Source organism: Chiloscyllium plagiosum, unplaced genomic scaffold (genome assembly GCF_037043375.1).
Source record: "Chiloscyllium plagiosum isolate Xiang-an unplaced genomic scaffold, Cpla_swu_hap1 HiC_scaffold_23, whole genome shotgun sequence".
Taxonomy (NCBI): Eukaryota; Metazoa; Chordata; class Chondrichthyes; order Orectolobiformes; family Hemiscylliidae; genus Chiloscyllium; species Chiloscyllium plagiosum.
This window is the reverse complement of record NW_028270161.1, coordinates 15,431,690-15,450,603: the sequence shown is the minus strand read 5'-3', so window position 1 is coordinate 15,450,603 and position 18,914 is coordinate 15,431,690. Positions and strand designations below refer to the sequence as shown.

Sequence of the window (18,914 nt, the reverse complement as noted above, 5' to 3'; positions counted from 1 at the left end):
CAGAGGGATACAGACCCTTAGAAAATAGACGGCAGGTTTAGATAGAGGATCTGAATCGGCACAGGCTTGGAGGGCTGAAGGGTCTGTTCCTGTGCTGTAATTTTCTTTGTTCTTTGTTCTTATTCCTTGACATTGCACTATACTGGTCCTCATTAGACACCCCATTTCCCCCACAATGCTTTCACAAGGCAGTTGTAGATTCCCGAATAGGGCTGATTCCAGAGCTCAAGCTGGATAGCCGCAGATTCGAAACGCACTCCTGAATTTGGCAGCCACAGATGAAGTGTTCATGCAGCTCAAAGCAGGATGTCAATTGGTTTGTACAATTCTTCCAACACTCAGCACTATTCTCTGATGGTGACAGTGTGCAAAGATACACCCCAACAACAGGCTGACTTCTCATCCAATCTTGGGCAAAAGCCAGTACCACTGGCTGAGTTGTACTGGTCTTTCCTCTGGGCTATGTGATTCTTGCTTTCAAAAGTATAACAGACGCCCCCCCTCCTCCCCGCACCTCCTCTCCACCCCCCACAACATATGCATCCATCCAAAACCTCTGCTCCTCTTCTGCCTCCTCAGAAAAGCACCCTGGGCCAAAGACATTCCTGCACCTTATAAGGACTTCAGATTGCAAATGAGTGAAGGACATTTACGTGCCTTAGTGAAGATCCAATAATCACTAAATCTAATATAACAACTCTTTGGAAATCAGCTTTAGTCGACACTGCAATAAAACAAGCCAGTGCTCAATTATTCTGCAGTTTATTTTCCTCTCAGGATCTGTAAGTCTAATTCCCTCCGGAATCCATCAACATGTAACTGACCCACTAGCCATAAAAAGGAATGAGTATTGCAGTAAGCTTGAGCACTAAAGGGACGACAATCAGTGTTTAGGCGTAGTATTGATATGCCTTTTAAATTAATGATCCAAATAAGGTAACTGAAGTCAGAGAGTGGGTAAACACAGCAGAATTGCCACCAGAGTCCAATGTTGAAGTTGTTTGTTGGCGTTGAATAATTACTTCCACTCTGTCCATCTTTCCCACTTTGTTTCGAATCTCAAATGTAAAGGGATTTTCCTCATTCGGTTTTATTGTCCGACAAGACCAGAAAAGGCAAGTACAGGTTGCTTGACCCTATATGATTGCTGCGTGTTATCGGAGAGAACATTCTCAGAGGTAATTCCCTGTGAAGTTGTCCATAGCATTTTCTTCTGTCAGATATTCCCTCCTCATCAACAATGTTCATCGGTGATTTGGGAGCTGGAGCCTGATGATCTCACTTTTTCTCACCTGTTCACCTTCTAATACGGAGGGACTCAGCCTTTCCTATTTAGGGCATTTATTTGTTTTTATTCATTCATGGGTTGAGGGCATCACAGCCAAGCTAGCATTTATTGTTCATCCCTAATTACCCAGAGGGCATTAAGAGTCAACCACATCACTGTGGGTCTGGAGTCACGTGTAGGCCAGAATAGGGAAAGATGGCAGTCTCCTTCCCGAAAGGCATTAGTGAACCAGTTGGGTTTTTTTCCTGGCAATCGACAATAGACTCACAGTCATTATGAGACCTCTAATTCCAGAATTTTGTTGAATTCAAACTCCACCATCTGCCATGGTGGGATTTGAATCTGGGTCCTCAGAGGAATACTTGGGTGTCTGGATTAACAGTGCATCGATAATACCACTAGGCCAACATCTGCCATTTGCTGGTATTATACACTGTCAGGTCCAGTAGTCATTCTTCATCGTGGCAATATTGGTGCATTTATCCATCTTTTGACTTCTAGTACCTTAGGTGGATCATTAATTTAAAAGGCATATCATTATTATCCCTAACCAGTGATTGCTGCTCCTTTTAGAGATGCAGAGAAAATAAAGCCTTGCAACCATATTGCTCTTCTGATGACTCAAAGCATCAAGCAGCCAATGAAAGGTAGGCACTGAGGGAAGGCAGGAATGAAGAAATTAACCTGCTACACCCACATCCACTCAACATTGTCAATCAATGACTCCATCTGTGTTGATGTATCTTTAACTCATGAAATGTCTCAGGATCAACATTTTATATCAAGCTTGTATAGGGAGGTATGAGGACAAACATGTTCAAACAGTTTGGTTTTGAGTAGGATATTAATGGAGGGGAGAAAGGCAGAGATGTTAAGGTGAAGAGTGCTATTGCTCGGAGTCTATGCAGCTGAAGATATAACCGCCAACGTCGTATGATCCAAATTGGGTGGCACAAGAGGCTGGTTTAGGTAGAGCACAGAAATTTGGGAAAGTCATAGGGCTGCAGGAAGCTACAGAGATGGTGTGGGGAGAGGGCTTCCTCTGTCACCACTGGTTATCAATACTGTGAGAAACCATCTTAAAATATTAGAAAATAAAAACTTGGCCAACCTACTTTGCCGTGAAGGTACCATCCCTTTAAGCCACTCACGCAGAGTTCCCATTGCCATGGTCTGAACAGATGTTTCCCTAATATAGATGAATGTACATTGACTCATACTGGAACAGAGAATAGCAGATGTGTGTGCATGATAAAAGGCCATCCATTAGCAGCGGAACGGAAGGGAGAACTTTGGGGTGTGATTATTGATCATTCACTCTAGAGTGCCAGTCGATGTGAAACTGTTGTCAGCAAAGTAGAAATAAGGCTTCATCTCAAGGGCATTTGACTGCATAGGAAAGGAAGATAGCTTGAGTTAATATGGATTATTGGTGAAATACCATTTAAAATATAAAATGCACCTCAGAGTTGTGCACTGTCTTTGACCTGATAATGTCATCATTCCTTCACTGGAGTTCCCAACCTTCATAACTACTAGGGCCTAAATTCTACATGAAGGCCTTTTGTCACCACATCTCAGGTTAACTAGAGCTGCACAACCAATATAATCTTACCCATGTTGCTCACTTTGCAAGAACAACTTTTACCTTTTTTTAAATATGTATATGCGTCTTTCAGATGACATGAAACTTGGATGAATTGTAAACTGTGAGGACAGCAGTATAAAACTCAAAAAGGACATGGGTCTATTAGAGGAGTGGCCAGACAGGTGCCGTGACAGATGAGGTTCAGGGCAGACAAATGCAGGTGATGCATTTTGGTCAGAGGAATATTGAAGGACAATATAAAATGGAGGTGGGGGGTACAGGGAGCTACAGGAGCTGGGTGTATATGTGCACAGATCACTAATGGTGGCAGGTCAGGTGGAGAGAGCAGTTACTAAACTGTACTGTGTTCTCACCTTTATTAATGGGGATGGAAGTGTATAATTAAGATATAAAAGAGACCTAAGGGGCAACGTTTTCATGCAGAGGGTGGTATGTGTATGGAAAGAACTGCCAGAGGATGTGGTGGAGGCTGGTACAATTGCAACATTTAAGAGGCATTTGGATGGGTATATGAATAGGAAGGCTTTGGAGGGATATGGGTCAGGTGCTGGCAGGTGGGACTAGATTGGGTTGGGATATCTGGTCGATGTGGACAGGTTGGACCGAAGGGTCTGTTTCCATGCTGTACATCTTTGACTCTATGACTCAAATTGCATAGAGATGATATTGAACTTGCATTAGACACCTGTTAGGCCTAAGCTGGAGTATTGTGTACAGTTGTGGGTGCCACATTATAGGCAGAATGTGAGCATGTTGGAGAGAGTCCACAAGCAATTTACAAAGATGGTTCCGAGGAAAAGAAATTTCAGTTATGAGGATAGATTGACGAGGTTGGGACTGTTCTCATTGGAGAGAAGGAGACTGAGAGAAGATGTGATAGAGGTTTTCATAATCATGAGTGGGCTGGGTAAATTAGATAGTGAGAAACTGTTCCTGCATGTTAAAAAAAAACAAAGTTGAGAGGGCCTGGGTTTAAAGTGATGTGCAAAATAAGCAGGGATGATGTGAGAAAAAGCGTTTTGTTTTAAACACAGCGAGTAGTTAGAGAATGTGATGTACCCCATGAAGTGAGGTTCCAGTAGGTCCACTTGAGGCATTCAAAGGATGATTATTTCAATAGAAATGATGGTCAAGGTTATGGGGGTAAAGCAGGAGATTAGCACCAAGTACATGATGCTCTTTTGAAGTACCAGAGCAGACACAATGAGCTGAATGGGATCTTTCTGTGCTGTGACAATTCTGTGATTCTATATTTTGGGATGACCATCCTACCAAGGGTGGAGATCAAAGGAAAAACTTGAACTGTGAACAGAAACCACAAAAAACGGAGATTGAAGGAATTCGGATCATAGAGACTGCTCAGATGAGACAATCAAATTTGGAGTTCCATTTTTTATTTAGCTAAGTCTCTCTTCCTTCATGTATCACCTTCATACCTGAACATTGCTAATTATGGCTCAATGTTACCATGTTTTCACTGTGGGGCAGGAGAAGAGGATAGCCCAATGAACTCTACCTGTTTGGGGACTAAACTTGCGCAGTTGGTGTTATTTAGAGCCATACTGTGGCCATCTGAACAAACCGGCCCTACTTTTTGTTAAGCAGGAGATATCAACCAATGGAATTGTCTTCCTTCTTGGAGGCTGTGTGGGGTTTTGAACCTAGAGATTTCTGATTCAGAGGCAAGAGTGTAGCCACAGAACCTTCCATATTAAATGCTGGACATCTGAGAATAAAAGGTCACATGCTGGAACCATGCAGCATTGATCAGTTGAGAGATAGGCAAGAGTTTCAGATGAAGAGCTAAACTGGGCTTCAGGCTTCCCAATGCCATTTCTTACACAGCCAATGGAGGCAACCTCTTCAATGTAGATTGCAATCCTAATCCTGGGGTGAAAGACTGGTGTACTAATCACCTTTACCACCCAGTCCTCTTTCAATTCCAGCTTCGCTGGAGCAAATTATCTCCTTCAGGACTGAGGTGGTGGCTGCAGAATAATAATAAAATAACTCCCTTTATCTTGTAAAGTGTTTTATTGCCACAACATTTCCCTGGCTGCCTTTGTCCTTGTACATTCAGGAGGGAAGAAAATGAAACAAATTTTAATGAAAGGGAATTAGAAAAAAAGATGAGAAGAATCTAATGGATTTACAGATATGTTCAGTCATAGCAATGTGTGTTAACCAACCTGACCTTCGAAAAAACCTTGATCTATATATAAAACATATGAGAGATAAAAATGGTCTTTGCAGATTTTCTTTTTCATCCGTCTTACCGGATTGCTATGTGAACCTACTGGAAGAAATAAAGTCTCATTAAATTTCAATTACTTAAAAAGACAGGCATGTGAAGCTGATAAAACCTAACGTTGTGTATAGTTGTCAGTCCCTCATTCGGGCTCTTCAGACCTATCTGTGATGGTCTTTTCTCTCTGTTCTGAGGCTTTTCATATGCAAAGTGGGCCCCATCTTTGGGAAAGTGAAGAATTTAGTCAAGTTAATGAACTTCAAGTCATGTCTTATCATGACACTTATTTTTCAGCATAATTCATTTGAAGTAGCCACGAGACAAAATGCATTCAAGCATTAGATTTTCAAGAAGTGTTCTTTCATATCACAGCTGCTCTTTTGTTTTGATTTTGTCATATGTTATCGTGTGTTCCCGTTAGCTACAATGGGGACAGTGGCCTGGACTTGCCCTGTCAGCAGTCAGTCCTCAGAGACATGTTGAGTTGCACGGATTTAGCCATATCCTTTCTTAAATTCGTTTTCGCTATGGAGGTGTTATGTTGGACCATCCAAACATTGCATAGCTCCCCAGTAAAATTAGGAATATAAGTAAGGCTGGAATAGCCACTTTGTTCAGTGACTAGAATCTAAAGTCATGAGTGAACTAGAAAGCGTTTCTTCAGTGTGGCAATGGCCCTGCTAGCCAACTGTTGGTTTTAATCAGATGTTGTTTTAGAAGTGAGAAGTTAAGATTTATTTATCTTTCTTTCTCACCTCCCCTATTTTAACCCTTGTTGTTTCTACACCACCCCATCCACTCCATGGGTGTATACCTCCCACCACTGGCAGCGCTGCAGAGCACAGTTTCCACTACAACTGTTAATGCCACCTCTCGTTGGAGGGTGTCATTACAGAGCCACAATTTAGCAGAAGCAATGTCTCTTACAGAGGTGAACATTGGAACATTTTATCGTAAGAGCTGCCATTCCTATGCCAAAGCATTAGCAGTGAAGTATAACTTACTGCATGTTAGATCTAAATAGACAGTTTGCAATGCAAACAACAATACTTTGTATTTATATAGCTTCCCCTACATAATGAAGCATCATTATGGGCTTCCAAAGAATGTTTCCAGACAGAATTTAACACTGAGCCATGCGACGAGGTATGCAGAGTGGACGATCAAACGTTTGGTCAACCAGACAGATTTTAAGGGAGTGCCATAAAAGAGGGAAGTGAGTTCATGAAGGTGAAGAGTTTAAGGCCTTGGCAGCTGAAGGCGCAGTCACTAATTGTGGAGCAATTAAGTTCAAGGATCCTCAAACAACTAGAATTTGCAGAGCTCGGAGATCTCAGAGGGTTGGAGGGACTGGAAAAAGTTACAGAGATGGGGAGGAGCGAGATCATGGAGTAATTTGAGAAATAGACAGGGTGGTTAAAAAGGCGTGCTTGCCTTCATTGCTCAGTTCTTTGAGTATAGGAGTTGGGAAGTCATGTTGAGGTTGTACAGGACATTGTTGAGGCCTCATCTGGAGTACTATGTCCAGTTCTGGTCACCCAGATATAGGAAGGATATTTTCAAGCTGGAGGGGGTTCAGAAGAGATTTACCAGGATGTAGCCGGGTATGGAGATTTTGAGTTAGAAAGAAAAGCTGGATAGGCTGGGACTTTTTTCACTGGAGCGTAGGAGATTGAGAGGCGGTCTGACAGAAATCTATAAAATAATGAGAGGGACGGATAGAGTTAGCGGTAATTGGCTTTTCGCTAGGATGGGGAATTTCAAGACAAGGGGGCATATTTTTAAGATGAGAGGAGAGAGATTTCAAAAAAGACATAGGCAATTTTTTTACCCAGAGGGTGCTTCGCATGTGGAATCAACTTCCTGAGGAAGTGATGGATGTGGGTACAATTACAATGTTTAAAATACTTTGGACAGATACATCAATAGGGAAGTCTTGGAGAGATATGGGCCAGGAGCAGACAGGTGGGACTAGTTTAGTTTGGGATTATGTTCGGCATGGACTGGTTGGATGGAAGGGTCTGTTTCCGTGCTGTATGACTCTATGACTCAATGGTTCCATAACTAGCAGGAGAATTTTGAAATCGTGGTGTTGTTTAACCAGTAACAAATTTTTCTCCTTTGTTGTTCCCAGTCCTCCAGGGAAGGATATAGTTACATTGGAGGTGGTGCAGCATAGGTTCACTAAATTGCTCCCTAAAATGCGGGCGCTGTCCGATAATGAAAGGCTGAGTAAATTGAGTCTACACTTAGAAGGATGAGAGGTGACTTCATTGAAACCTGATGCTGAAGAGACTTCATAGATGCAAATGATTAGTTCTCAATGGTCAGTAAAAACATGGGGAGGTACACGCTTAGGATCAAGGGGTTGATTGTTAAGAGCTGAAATGAGGAAAAAGGACTGTATTCAAAAGGATGTGAATTGTCTTTCATTCTGCTCTAGAAACTCCATCTCCATCCTAACCTACTCCCCACTGCCAAAGGAAAATGAAGAGTTGTCTACTCCCTGACTGACTATATTTTCTGTTTTGCTCAACAGTTGTATTTTGGGCCTGAGCCCTGACTTAATATTTATTGTGAATATAAAGATGTCAATCGTGTCATCTTGAACTTTCACTCGCTTTTCCTTTCCAGGACTGTCCACAGCTGCTGGCTGCTGAGAAGGTCCTGGTTCCTGTCGGAGTGGTGAAGCCCATTACCCTGAAGTCGAAAAATCTTCCACAGCCACAATCGGGCCAGCGAGGTTACGAATGCATCCTGAATATCCACGGGGTGGAGCAGCGAGTTCCAGCCCTGCGGTTCAACAGCTCCAGTGTCCAGTGTCAGAACACGTCAGTAAGTAGTGCTTTGTGTCATTCCAGTTGAAGCCTAGTAGCAGCCCGCTCGCCTTCCGAGTCAACAGATCCGAGGCTGACTCCAGACAATACATCTCCAAAATGTAGGCCTACGCTCACAGTCTCCCAGTCTGGGATTGAGCAAATTTGATGAGATGTTGAACCAAGGCGCTTCTCAAGTGGACAAAATATATCTGCAAACTTCCCTTACCATCAGCAATTTGCCTTAAATTCACTTAAGAATGTGCCATGGTCTTCATCCCCCTAAAAAGGAGAGGTTCCAGATGAGCACTGTGTCCTGGCAGATGAATAATACATTATTCTTCCTTTTCTCCACTGTTTATAAAGCAATGTAAGTTCCTATACTTGCCTTGTTGAGTGCAACTCCAGTTAAGAACCTCAACACGATCCAGGGCAAAGCAGCCCACTTGATTGGCAACATATCTAACGGTCTCACGATTCATCGCCTCCGCCACTAACAACCAGTGGCAGCATGGTGTATCGGCCAGAGCATGCAATAACTCACTGAGGCTCATTACCAAACCCACCACCTCTACCATCTAGAAAGACAAAGCAGCACAACACCCCCACTTGTAAGATCCCCTCCAAATCAAACCCCATTCTGACTTGGAACTATAACACAGTTCCTTTGCTGTCACTGAATCAAAATCCTGAAACCCCTTTCCTTCCAGCTCTTTGGGTATTCCTATATTGCAAGGACTACAGCACTTCAAGAAGGCAACCCACTGCCATCATCCCCATCTCCAGGGTAATTTAGGGTGAGAAATAAATGCTGGCCCAGACTGTGGTACTAATATTCTGTGAATCAATTAGAAAAATACGTTTGAGTAACACATTTGAACAAACTCCTGTTTTAATGAAGAGTTTGAGGTTACTGTGAAATCTGCTGTAAAATAATTGTGCACAAATCGTCTAACCCAGATTCTTTTCTGTTTCAAACTAAGAGGTATTCTGAAAATGAAAGGACCAAGTATTGTTTCAGAGCCCCTTTGTTTTCTTTCGAATATTCAAAGGGCTCAAATATCAAGTGTAACAAAGCCTTTTTTGTTTTTAATTTCGGAGCGGCCTGCTAATGATGGCAATTCCAGCTGCCTCTGACATACAGTGCACCTAATGCAACCTGATTTAAATGCACAATAGATCCATTCAGGCACAACACAGATGCTGCTTTGTACAACAGCACTGTATCACTTTACAAACACATATCTCTGGAGATAATTCTTAAAGGTGCACCATCTCTGACAGAGGGAAGCCAGTTGGTCAAACAGAAATCGAGATACTTGTATTTATATAGCGCCACAGTGAACACTTCATAAAAATGCTTCCTGCAGTTAATTTGTTTCTTGAAATTCAATGATGGCTCACGTGGAGGCAATATTTAGCAACAATGATGCTCTCGGAGCTTTGTCGAGAGTGTGGTGCTGGAAAAGCACAGCAGGTCAGGCAGCATCCGAGGAGCAGGAAAATCGACGTTTCGGGCAAATGCCCTTCAAAGGAAATCCTGATGAAGAACTTTAGCCCGAAACGTCGATTTTCCTGCTCCTCGGATGCTGCATGACCTGCTGTGCTTTTCCAGCACCACACACTCGACACTGAGTTCTGACATCTGCAGTCCTCATTTTTGTCTTTTGATTTAGGAACATTGTCATAAATGGCAATGAGATGAATAAATACAATTATATTGGCCCTGACCTTCTGAATAGTGACATAGAACGTGGAGTGATTGTAATGAGGTCAGTCAGGTGAACCCCTTAGAATATGAATTCCCTGATTGGGGCTGTTAACCTGGTCCAAACAGGGAGCCCTGGCTGACAGATATAAACAGGTGTGTCAGAGGTTCTGTTCGCTCAGAGAGCTGGCTCTGAGGTAGCTGGATCAATGTCAAGGCCTCTCCACGTGTCAATAAAGGGGGACATGCTGACGGGATACCAACCCCTGTGGAGTTATTTTCAGAACCTTCTCCGGCCTTCTGAGCCACCAAAAGGGACCTCAGTTGAGAAGAGGATCTGTAACAATTCCCTGGACCAGCAGTGTAGGCCATGTGCAATGTGTTGGAATCCATAGTCTTCTGATTCTCTGGCTTGCATGCTCCAAACTGGGCTGACCTAACAGCTGATCAGATTGAGCAGAATAGCTTTGTGTGAATTTTGACAGGGTGTGTCAGTGATAGGGTAGCTTTTAGACCATGTGAAGTAGTTGTCATTTAAGCCAGACACATTTACAAATTGATCTCTGTAAACTGTTCAATAGTGTTCTTTGTATTCTCTTCCCATTACACTCCATCTGTTGGTACATGTATGTATGTATGGTAGCCCCATGTGGACAAAATTCACAATGTAATTTTCAATACATTACAAACAGTGTCAGCTATTAAGTCATTCACTGGCCACTTGTGGAGGCTGAGACCTCTGAGAATTTGAAAGTGAGTCTGAGGATTTTAATTATGATTTTCAGGGACATGGGGACCATAGCTGAGTTGTGCGCCTAGTGCAAGGAGAACATGAGCAAAGACACTCTGTACGATTGGTAGATTCTGGAGAGCTGAGGTAGGGAAGCTGGCCAGTCTCACTTTGAGATACTAAGGGAGTGGCAACAGAAGAAGGGAGTGACGTGGAAGGGATGATAGTTGAATTCTGCAGCAATCCCTTTCTCGTGGTCAATGAGGAAATGAGAAAGCATTAAAGAAAAAAGACAACCACTCTCATGCTTCCACAGATCATGTCGTCTATCTCACTAGTGAATCTTGAATTTTAAAATTCCAAAGGAAATATTGGAAGATTTCAGATTCCCATTCACGCCATTCCGGTTTACTTTGTTAGTCTCCACAGCGTCTTCATTAAACCTCTTGGCATGTGGATGCTAATATCCCAAAGAGTATTCTTATCTCTGTCTTCACCTACCTCTGTAACCACCAATCATTCCCAATCAGTTATTTACCCAGCCGTTTTTTTTTGTTACTCTCCTCTGAAGTCATTAAGGGTGCTGTCTTATCATAATGTCCAGCGATCAATTATAGCCTTGTTTTATTGTCAGTTAGGTTGGTGCAGCGCTAGCAATTCCAGTCATTCAGAGAACCCTTAATCTCCTTTAAGCCTCCACTGTGAGAGACTCGAGAGGGTTGGCTGTGTTTGCCTGGAGCAGTTCTTCAGCACTGCATTCATGTCAGTCGTAATGCTCGCAAACACATTGATCTCCATTGATTCAGAGAGGAACTGTTCACAGTTGAAAGCTGTGTCAGGAATCTGTCCATCACTTCTCAAACAGAATAGAAAGTTGAAGACACAGACTTCTTTTTCTTTTGCTTATCAGGTATTTACATCTTTCTTGTTAAACCTTTCTGTTGTTATTAGTTTAGCTGTGACAGAAAGCAGCAGCTTGGTGGGAAACTTCATGTGTGGCAGGCTGCAGGCTGGAATTGGGGAATTAGGCCGAAACTGTCATGGCAGCCTGTGCAACAGTAAAATTCTATGGTTCGAACATATGAGGTGAGGACACCCTGGGTACTTAGTGCTAGCATTATAATTCAAGTTTCTACACCAATTATTGTGTACTTAGCTGGTGTTTTGTATATGGGGTACAAAATACGTCCCTTGTGGGACATTTCAACAGCAACTTGGATTAGATAGAGGCAAAGTAGCTGCTGGGGGAGGATTAGATAGAGGAGGGACAGGTAGATGGTGGGGGAGAATTACAAAAAAAGCTTCAGAACTAGGGCCTTAGCAATTAAAGGCAAAGCTCTAGTGGAAGTGTGGAGGAAATACAAGAGACTGGAAATGGAGGAACTCAAGTTCATATGGAGCATTGTGTGGTTGGAGGAGGTTATAGAGGTGGAGAGGAGAGAGAGGAATATGTGGGGCAAAAGGCCTTGGAAGAACTTGACTTGAGGATAAGAATTTAAAAACTGAGATTAGATTAGATTCAATTCCCTACAGTGTGGAAACAGGCCCTTCAGCCCAACCAGTCCGCACCGACCCTCCGAAGAGTAACCCACTTCCCTCTGACTAATGCACCTAACAGTATGGGCAATTCACCTGACCTGCACATCTTTGGACTGTGGGAGGAAACCCACACAGACACAGGGCAAATATGCAAACTCCACACAGACAGTTGCCCAAGGCTGGAATTGAACCAGGGACCCTGGTGCTGTGGGGCAGCAGTACTAACCACTGAGCCACCATGAGATGTTGCAGAAAGAGCCAGTAACATCAATTAAATAAAAAAAACAGAACCTGCTGGAGAAACTCTGCGGCATCTGTGCAGAGAAAACAAAGGTCATGTTTTGAGAGTTCTGAAGGGGGTCACTGCTGTTGAGACATAGCTCTGCTTTCTCTTCTTAGACGCTGCCAGACCTACTGAGGTTCTCCAGCAATCTCTGTTTTTCAGATCTAGCATCCGCAGTCTTTTGTTTTATTGTAGTAAAGTCAATTACTTTGACAGAGTAGTCTGAAGAGGAGGCATATCAATGATGTGGTTGGTCCATACGCCTTGATGTTTGTGAGTGAAAGCCATATAGCATAGAGTCACTATCCATGATTCTGGAGCAAAAGTAGTAGCTGAGTTTACAGCCTGTAGCTTAAGCTTCCTGTTCACAGCCCACGATGGGATCAGAATAGTCCTGTGGATTGAGAGATTAACAATGTCCCATATCCGCTGGTGCAATAACTGGTTGACCAGCCCTTGCCATCCTTTCCCATGTTCCATCTTGAGTGTTACGCACACTTGGTCCCACAGTCCAGCCGGAGACTCAATGCATTACCTCAGCGGCACCTGAGAAACACCTGAAATTCCCAAATTGCTCCAGCACAGAAGGAGCCTTTGTGTTTGTGCCAACTCTCTGATGTCAATAAGCTTCATTCCCCAGTTGTTTCCCCATAGCACTGCCAGTGCTTCCTTTTCCCTTTTTGAAGCTAATTGCATTACCCCTTTCGGTAGTGCTTTCCCGAATGTACTGACCTTCTGCATTAAACAACGTTCCCCATAGCTCTCCTCTGACAAATCATTTGAAATCAGAGTCCTCACTTTACTGAATCACTTAAATGAAGTATCAGTTTCTCCATCTGTACTGGAGAAATGGGATTAACTGGACCAATCTTCAGAGGAGATGGCACAGACCTGAATGGTCTCTCTATTGTTCTACAATTCTACAATACCATAGCAAAGTGCCTCAAAGTGCGAACACCTCTATTACATCTCCTTTTAGTTGTCTGTGCTCTGTGGAGATCAACTCCAAGACTTTAACTCCCCCTCCCACTCTGCCAAGGACATGCACGTCCTGGGCCTCCTCCACTGCAAACCTTTACTACCCAACGCATGGAGGGAGAACACCTCATCTTCCGCCTCGGGACTCTCCCAGCCATACGGGATCAATGTGGATTTCACCAGTTTCCTAATTTCCCCTCCCCCCACCTTATGCCGGATTCAACCTTCCAACTCAGCACCACCCTCTTGAACTGTCCTACCTGTCCATCTTCCTTCCCACTTCTTCCGCTCCATCTTCCTCTCCAACCTATCACCTTCAGACCTAACTTCATCCACATATCGCACTCTAAGCTACCTTCCCCCCAGCCCCACCCCCTCCCATTTATCTCACCACCCCTGAGGCTCCCAGCCTCATTCCTGATGAGGGGCTTGTGCTCAAAATGTTGATTCGTCTGCTCCTTGGATGCTGCCTAACTGGCTGTGCTTTTCCAGTGCCATACTCTTTGACTCCAATCTCTCTAAGTTTTTGCTGTATAATTGAGCCCCTGTACAATCCCAGTAAGTTCTCTCTGCACTCTGTCCATGGTTTTGTTGTCTCTCCTGCTCCCATGCATCGAATTCACTTTATGGCACGGAGCAAAAATGGTGTTTTGAACCACCTCAATGGTGAACGGTTGACGACAGATTTTGACAAGTTGCTGGCTTTCTTGTTTCAGTACTCATACGAGGGGACAACAATCAATAACCTGCCCGTGGATCTCTCTGTGGTCTGGAATGGAGACTTCAGCATTGATAACCCGGCACACAACCAAGGTAAGCTCATAGCACTGTCCCTAGCTGTGCCAAGCAGAGGTGCAGATGATATAACCATGGGGGCAGGGTGTGATGGGGAGATGGCCATCTCAACACAGCTCAGCATGGGTTCATCCTTCTTGCAAAGTAAGAGTGTCTGATGTTGCACGGTACCCACTCCCTACTGGAGTGGACTTACCATATCAGGACTAGGAGAATCGACTCTGATCGGGCACACCCCATGGTGGTATGATTACGTGCACCTTGCACAGCCCTATCCACCTCTCAAATGTCTCAAACTATAAAATGAATACGTGTAAAGAAAATGTATGATTGTTTTTCTAATGCTGCATTCGCTGTCTTCCCAGATGTTTCCTGCAACAGATTAATCTTTAATTCCCCAGAGACTCTGGGACCAATCCTAGAGGGGTGAGGAGACCAGGTGTGGGAAGGTACTGATCCTGATCCAGAACGAAGGGGGGGTGTGGGTTCATGAGAAGTGGCGTATGACTTTCACATGAGACATTTTGACTGTGTCTCATGTAATTGGTCATTGCGTCGGTGTGGGTGTTCAATTATAGCAATACATATGATCTGTATTCTCATCTGCTCCTCTGGTAGTTCACCTGTACAAGTGCGGTGTGATGCGGGAGAGCTGTGGCCTGTGCCTGAAGGCAGATCCTGATTTCGAATGTGGCTGGTGCAGGGGAGATGGACGGTGCACCCTCAGGCAGGACTGCCCTGCCTCGGACGAACAATGGTTGGAGCCATCGGGAACAAACAGAAAATGTACCAACCCCCGCATCACTGAGGTAACCCAAGTGTGAGGTGGGCGACAGGTTTGTCCAGTAGGGTGTGACAAGCCAGGGAGCAGTAGGGTTCATCAAATACAATGCTGCTGTTTAGTGAGTAAATAGAGAGTATTGGAAGAATTCAGTACCTATGTGAACCCCCTAAGGAAAGCTTGTAGTTTGGGATAAGATTGTCACTGGTTAAGTCCTACGTGTGGGCTCCATTAAATGTAAAAATAAAATCCCATGGCACTAACCAAAACCTCTGCTACTTGAGTCCAAATGGTTATCATGTGCCATTGACCAATTGCCCTTGTGCCCACTGACATGTGTGGGTTCCTGATGTGGCACCAGATCTATCTACAACGTGTCATCCTTGCTTTTAAATTCCTCCCAATGTCCTCCTTCCTATTTTTGTAATCTCCTTCAGTATTACAACCCCCTGAGATATCCATACTCCTCCAATCGCAGCCTCTTGCACAATCCCAATTTCAATCACTGTATTGATGGTCAAGGTTTTTGTTCTTGGCCTCCCCCAGTAAACCTCCCCTCCCCTCAATCTTCATACCCACTCCCTTTAAGTTAAAAATCGCGCAACACCAGGTTATAGTCCAACAGGTTTATTTGGAGGCACCAGCTTTCGAAGCGCTGCTTTGGAGGTTTATAAAACCATGAGGGGCATGGATAGGATAAATCAACAAAGTCTTTTCTCTGAGGTGTGGGAGTCCAGAACTAGAGGGCATAGCTTTAGGGTGAGAGGGGAAAGATATAAAAGAGTCCTAAGGAGGCATCTTATTCATGCAGAGGGTGGTATGAGTATGGAATGAGTTGCCAGAGGAAGTGCTGGAGGCTGGTACAATTAAAACATTCAAAAGTCATCTGGATGGGTATACGAAAAGGAAGGGTTTGGAGGGATATGGGCTGGATGCTGGCAGGTGAGACTTGATTAGGTTGGGATATCTGGTCGGCATGGACAAGTTAGACTGAAGGGTCTGTTTCCATGCTGTACATCTCTATGACTCTTTGACTCTATGGTTGTGAAGCAGAATCATACGATATTCTGCTGCACACCCACCTGATGAAGGAGCAGTGCCCCGAAAGCTAGTGCCTCCAAATAAACCTGTTGGACTATAACCTGATGTTGTGTGATTTTTAACTTTGTCCACCCCAGTCCAACGCCGGCTCCTCCACATCATAACTCCCTTGAAGATGCTGCTCTAAATCTAACTCTTTGATCAAGCTTTTGGTCACATGCCCTAATATCTTTTCTGTGACTTGGTGTCAAAATTTGCTCAGTTGTGCTCTTATGAGGTACGTTGAGGCATTTTACTGTCGTAAAGGTGCTTTATGAATGCAAGTAATTGTTGATTAGCCTGGATCAATCTCTTGAGGAGCAGAAAGGACACTATAAGATGTCAGAATCCATATGAGAACCAGCCCAAATAATCTGTCTTCAATGCTGGAATTCCCGAGTCCTGTGTCCCTGTCGTTTCCTACTAGTCCAGAGTCCTTCAGCCTTTCCCTCCTGTAAACAATCTTTAAAACTGAAGCTTTGTGTCACATTATCACTGTTTCCTGTCTTTCTTTCTATTCTGCTCTTTTTAAGCTTGATGCCTTGACTTTTTACTTTGGATGTCAATGTGTAGTTCAGTTACTCAGAGGGGAATGGTGGTATGTTGGTAATACCGTCCATCCTGGGACTAGGATAGTGGGCTAGGGACGTGTATTCAAACCCCATCCAAGCGACTGGTTCAACATAAATTTAATTAATAAAAGGGTTATCAATAGCGGTGGGCTTTGACAACTATTATAGATTGTTGTAAAAGTCTATTTGGTTCATACATGACAGTCAGAGAAGGAGATCTGCTAGAGAGAAATCAGAGTTTACATTTCGGGGCCAGTTAACTTTCTGAAGAAAGGTCACTGGATCTGAATCACTAACTCTGATTTCTCTCCACAGATGCTGCCAGCCCTGCTGAGCTTTTCCAGCAATCTCTATTTTTGTTTCTGATTTACAGCATCCGCAGTGCGTTCAGTTTTTAAGGCGATCTGCTCTCCTTACTTAGTTCACCCTGCACGAATATCTGACTGCACTCGGAAGTGGCCTTGAAAGCCAAATCACTCAGTTCATTGTCAGCAATGTCCACATCTCATGAAGGAATTGGAAATCCTCTTGCCTCTATGTCTGTAATTCATTGGCAGAAGCTCCCCTCCAGGGATCTGAACATCTAGTTTAAGCGACTACTTCAGCGCCAGACTGAGAATATGCCACTCTGTAGCTGGTACTGTCTTTCAGATGGAGCTCAGAGTTTTAAAAGCTTAGCCATTAGACTAAGGTGAGGTAAAAGACCCCATGCACACCCTTTGAATAAAGGTGGTGCCCTGGCCAAGATTTAACCTTTATACACCACCACCAAGACAGGCTTTCGGATCATTCACCTTATCGCTGCCTGTGGGATATTACTGTGTGAAAATTGGAGCCGTGTTTCCCTACATGACAGTGCTATACAAATGCAAGTTTTCCTTTATTTTATCTTCTGTTACGGCATTGCATTCAACTATGGTCAACACATTACAGGAAGGACGTGGAGGCTTTGGAGAGGGTGTGCAGCATAGGTTTACCAGGATGCTGCCTGGATTAGAAGCTATAAGAGCTATAAGGAGAGGCTGGAAAAACTGGGGCTGTCTTCTCTGGAGAGGCGGAGGCTGAGGTGAAAGTTGACAGAAATCTATAAAATTATGGGATGCATAGGTAGGGTTGACGATCAGAAACGTATTCCCAGAACTGAAATGTCTAATACTGAGGGCATGTTTAAAGTGAGAGGGGGAAAGTTCAAAGGTGATGTGAGGGGCAAGTTTTTTTCAGAGAATAGTAGGAGTCTGGACCATACTGCCAGGCGTGGTGGTGGAGGCAGATGCGATAAGGGCATTTAAGAGACTTTTCGATAAGCGCATGAATATGCAAAGAATGGAGGGATATAGACCAAGGGCTGGCAGAAGGGATTAGTTTAATTTGGCATCATATTCGGCACAGTATTGCGGGCCAAGGGGCCCATTCCTGTGCTGGACTGTGCGATGTTGCTCCAATTGAGAAATAAAGACTTTCTCGTTGCCCTGGTCCTATGCTGATGGGAGGGCAATACCCCTGGTCTACACAACATTTTCCAATATTCCTGACACCTTGTTGTTGGCTCTGCTTCGCTGGTTGAAGTGGAGGGAGTTACTTTCTAACCCAAATGCCATATTACTGTCATGTTTGGATACAGAACCACAGAAACGTTTTACGCTGAGAACGCACATTCTGAAACCAGCTAAAAGTTTAAAATCTGTTACAAATCTGTGTGATGCTGGCCTGTGAAATATCATCATGTATTATTCATTCATATTTTCTTGAAAGGCTCTTCTCACCACTATTAGCACTGAGGAATCCCTCCACAGTTTATCTATAATGCAACATGAAAATCCCTGATTGGCAGTGTGCCAGAGGAGCCATCAGAAAACTGATCCACTTGGAATAATGTGATACTATTGAGTGTTGTCCAGACTGGCAAGGTAGCAGTTTTCTGGGTACTACAAACCAATTCAACTGGGATTAAAAATGGACAATTTGTGCGGCTGGAATAGCACTAACAGACAGAAGAAAGAAAGATCTGCAATTATATAGCACCTCTCATGACCTCAGGAAGCCAAAATGTATTTTACAGCTAATTAAATACTTTTTTTGAAGCGCAGCCTCTACGATAATGGAGGAAAAGTGAATGCTATTTTTACCTCACTGCTTGACTCCACACACAGCAATGCGGTAACGGCCAGTGCATGTCGAATGATAAATAAAAATTGACCATGGCTTTGGGGAGATCTTCCCTGCCTTTCTTCAGTATAGGGCTTTGTGACCTTTCAAGTTCAACTGAGGGGAAGGCAAGGGCCTTGGTTCAACGATTTGTCCAAAAGATGGTATCTTTGCCAATGCAGCGCGCTGTCAGTCCTCCACTGAAAATGGATATCCGGAGTGGGGTGCTGGTGGGTGGTGTGGTGGATGCTGGGGAAATGGCGGAATGGGTGGGTGGTGGGGGCGGTAGTGATAATTTGCAAGACTGAATGCAGCTTGCCCTATTTGAAGCCTGGTTGGTCA

At 43.9% G+C, this 18,914-nt stretch overlaps 1 protein-coding gene across 8 annotated transcripts in view; it reads left to right on the top strand.

Moving 5' to 3' along the window:
• Positions 1–18,914, top strand: part of plxna4 (plexin A4) — a 633,380-nt gene that overhangs the window by 470,773 nt on the left and 143,693 nt on the right. For all 8 annotated transcript variants that reach the window (XM_087999383.1, XM_043714038.2, XM_087999382.1 and 5 more), the window contains 3 exons: positions 7,780–7,980; positions 13,916–14,012; positions 14,613–14,803. In XM_087999383.1, the coding sequence (XP_087855509.1) occupies positions 7,780–7,980; positions 13,916–14,012; positions 14,613–14,803 (489 nt within the window). The remainder of the gene's footprint in view (positions 1–7,779; positions 7,981–13,915; positions 14,013–14,612; positions 14,804–18,914) is intronic.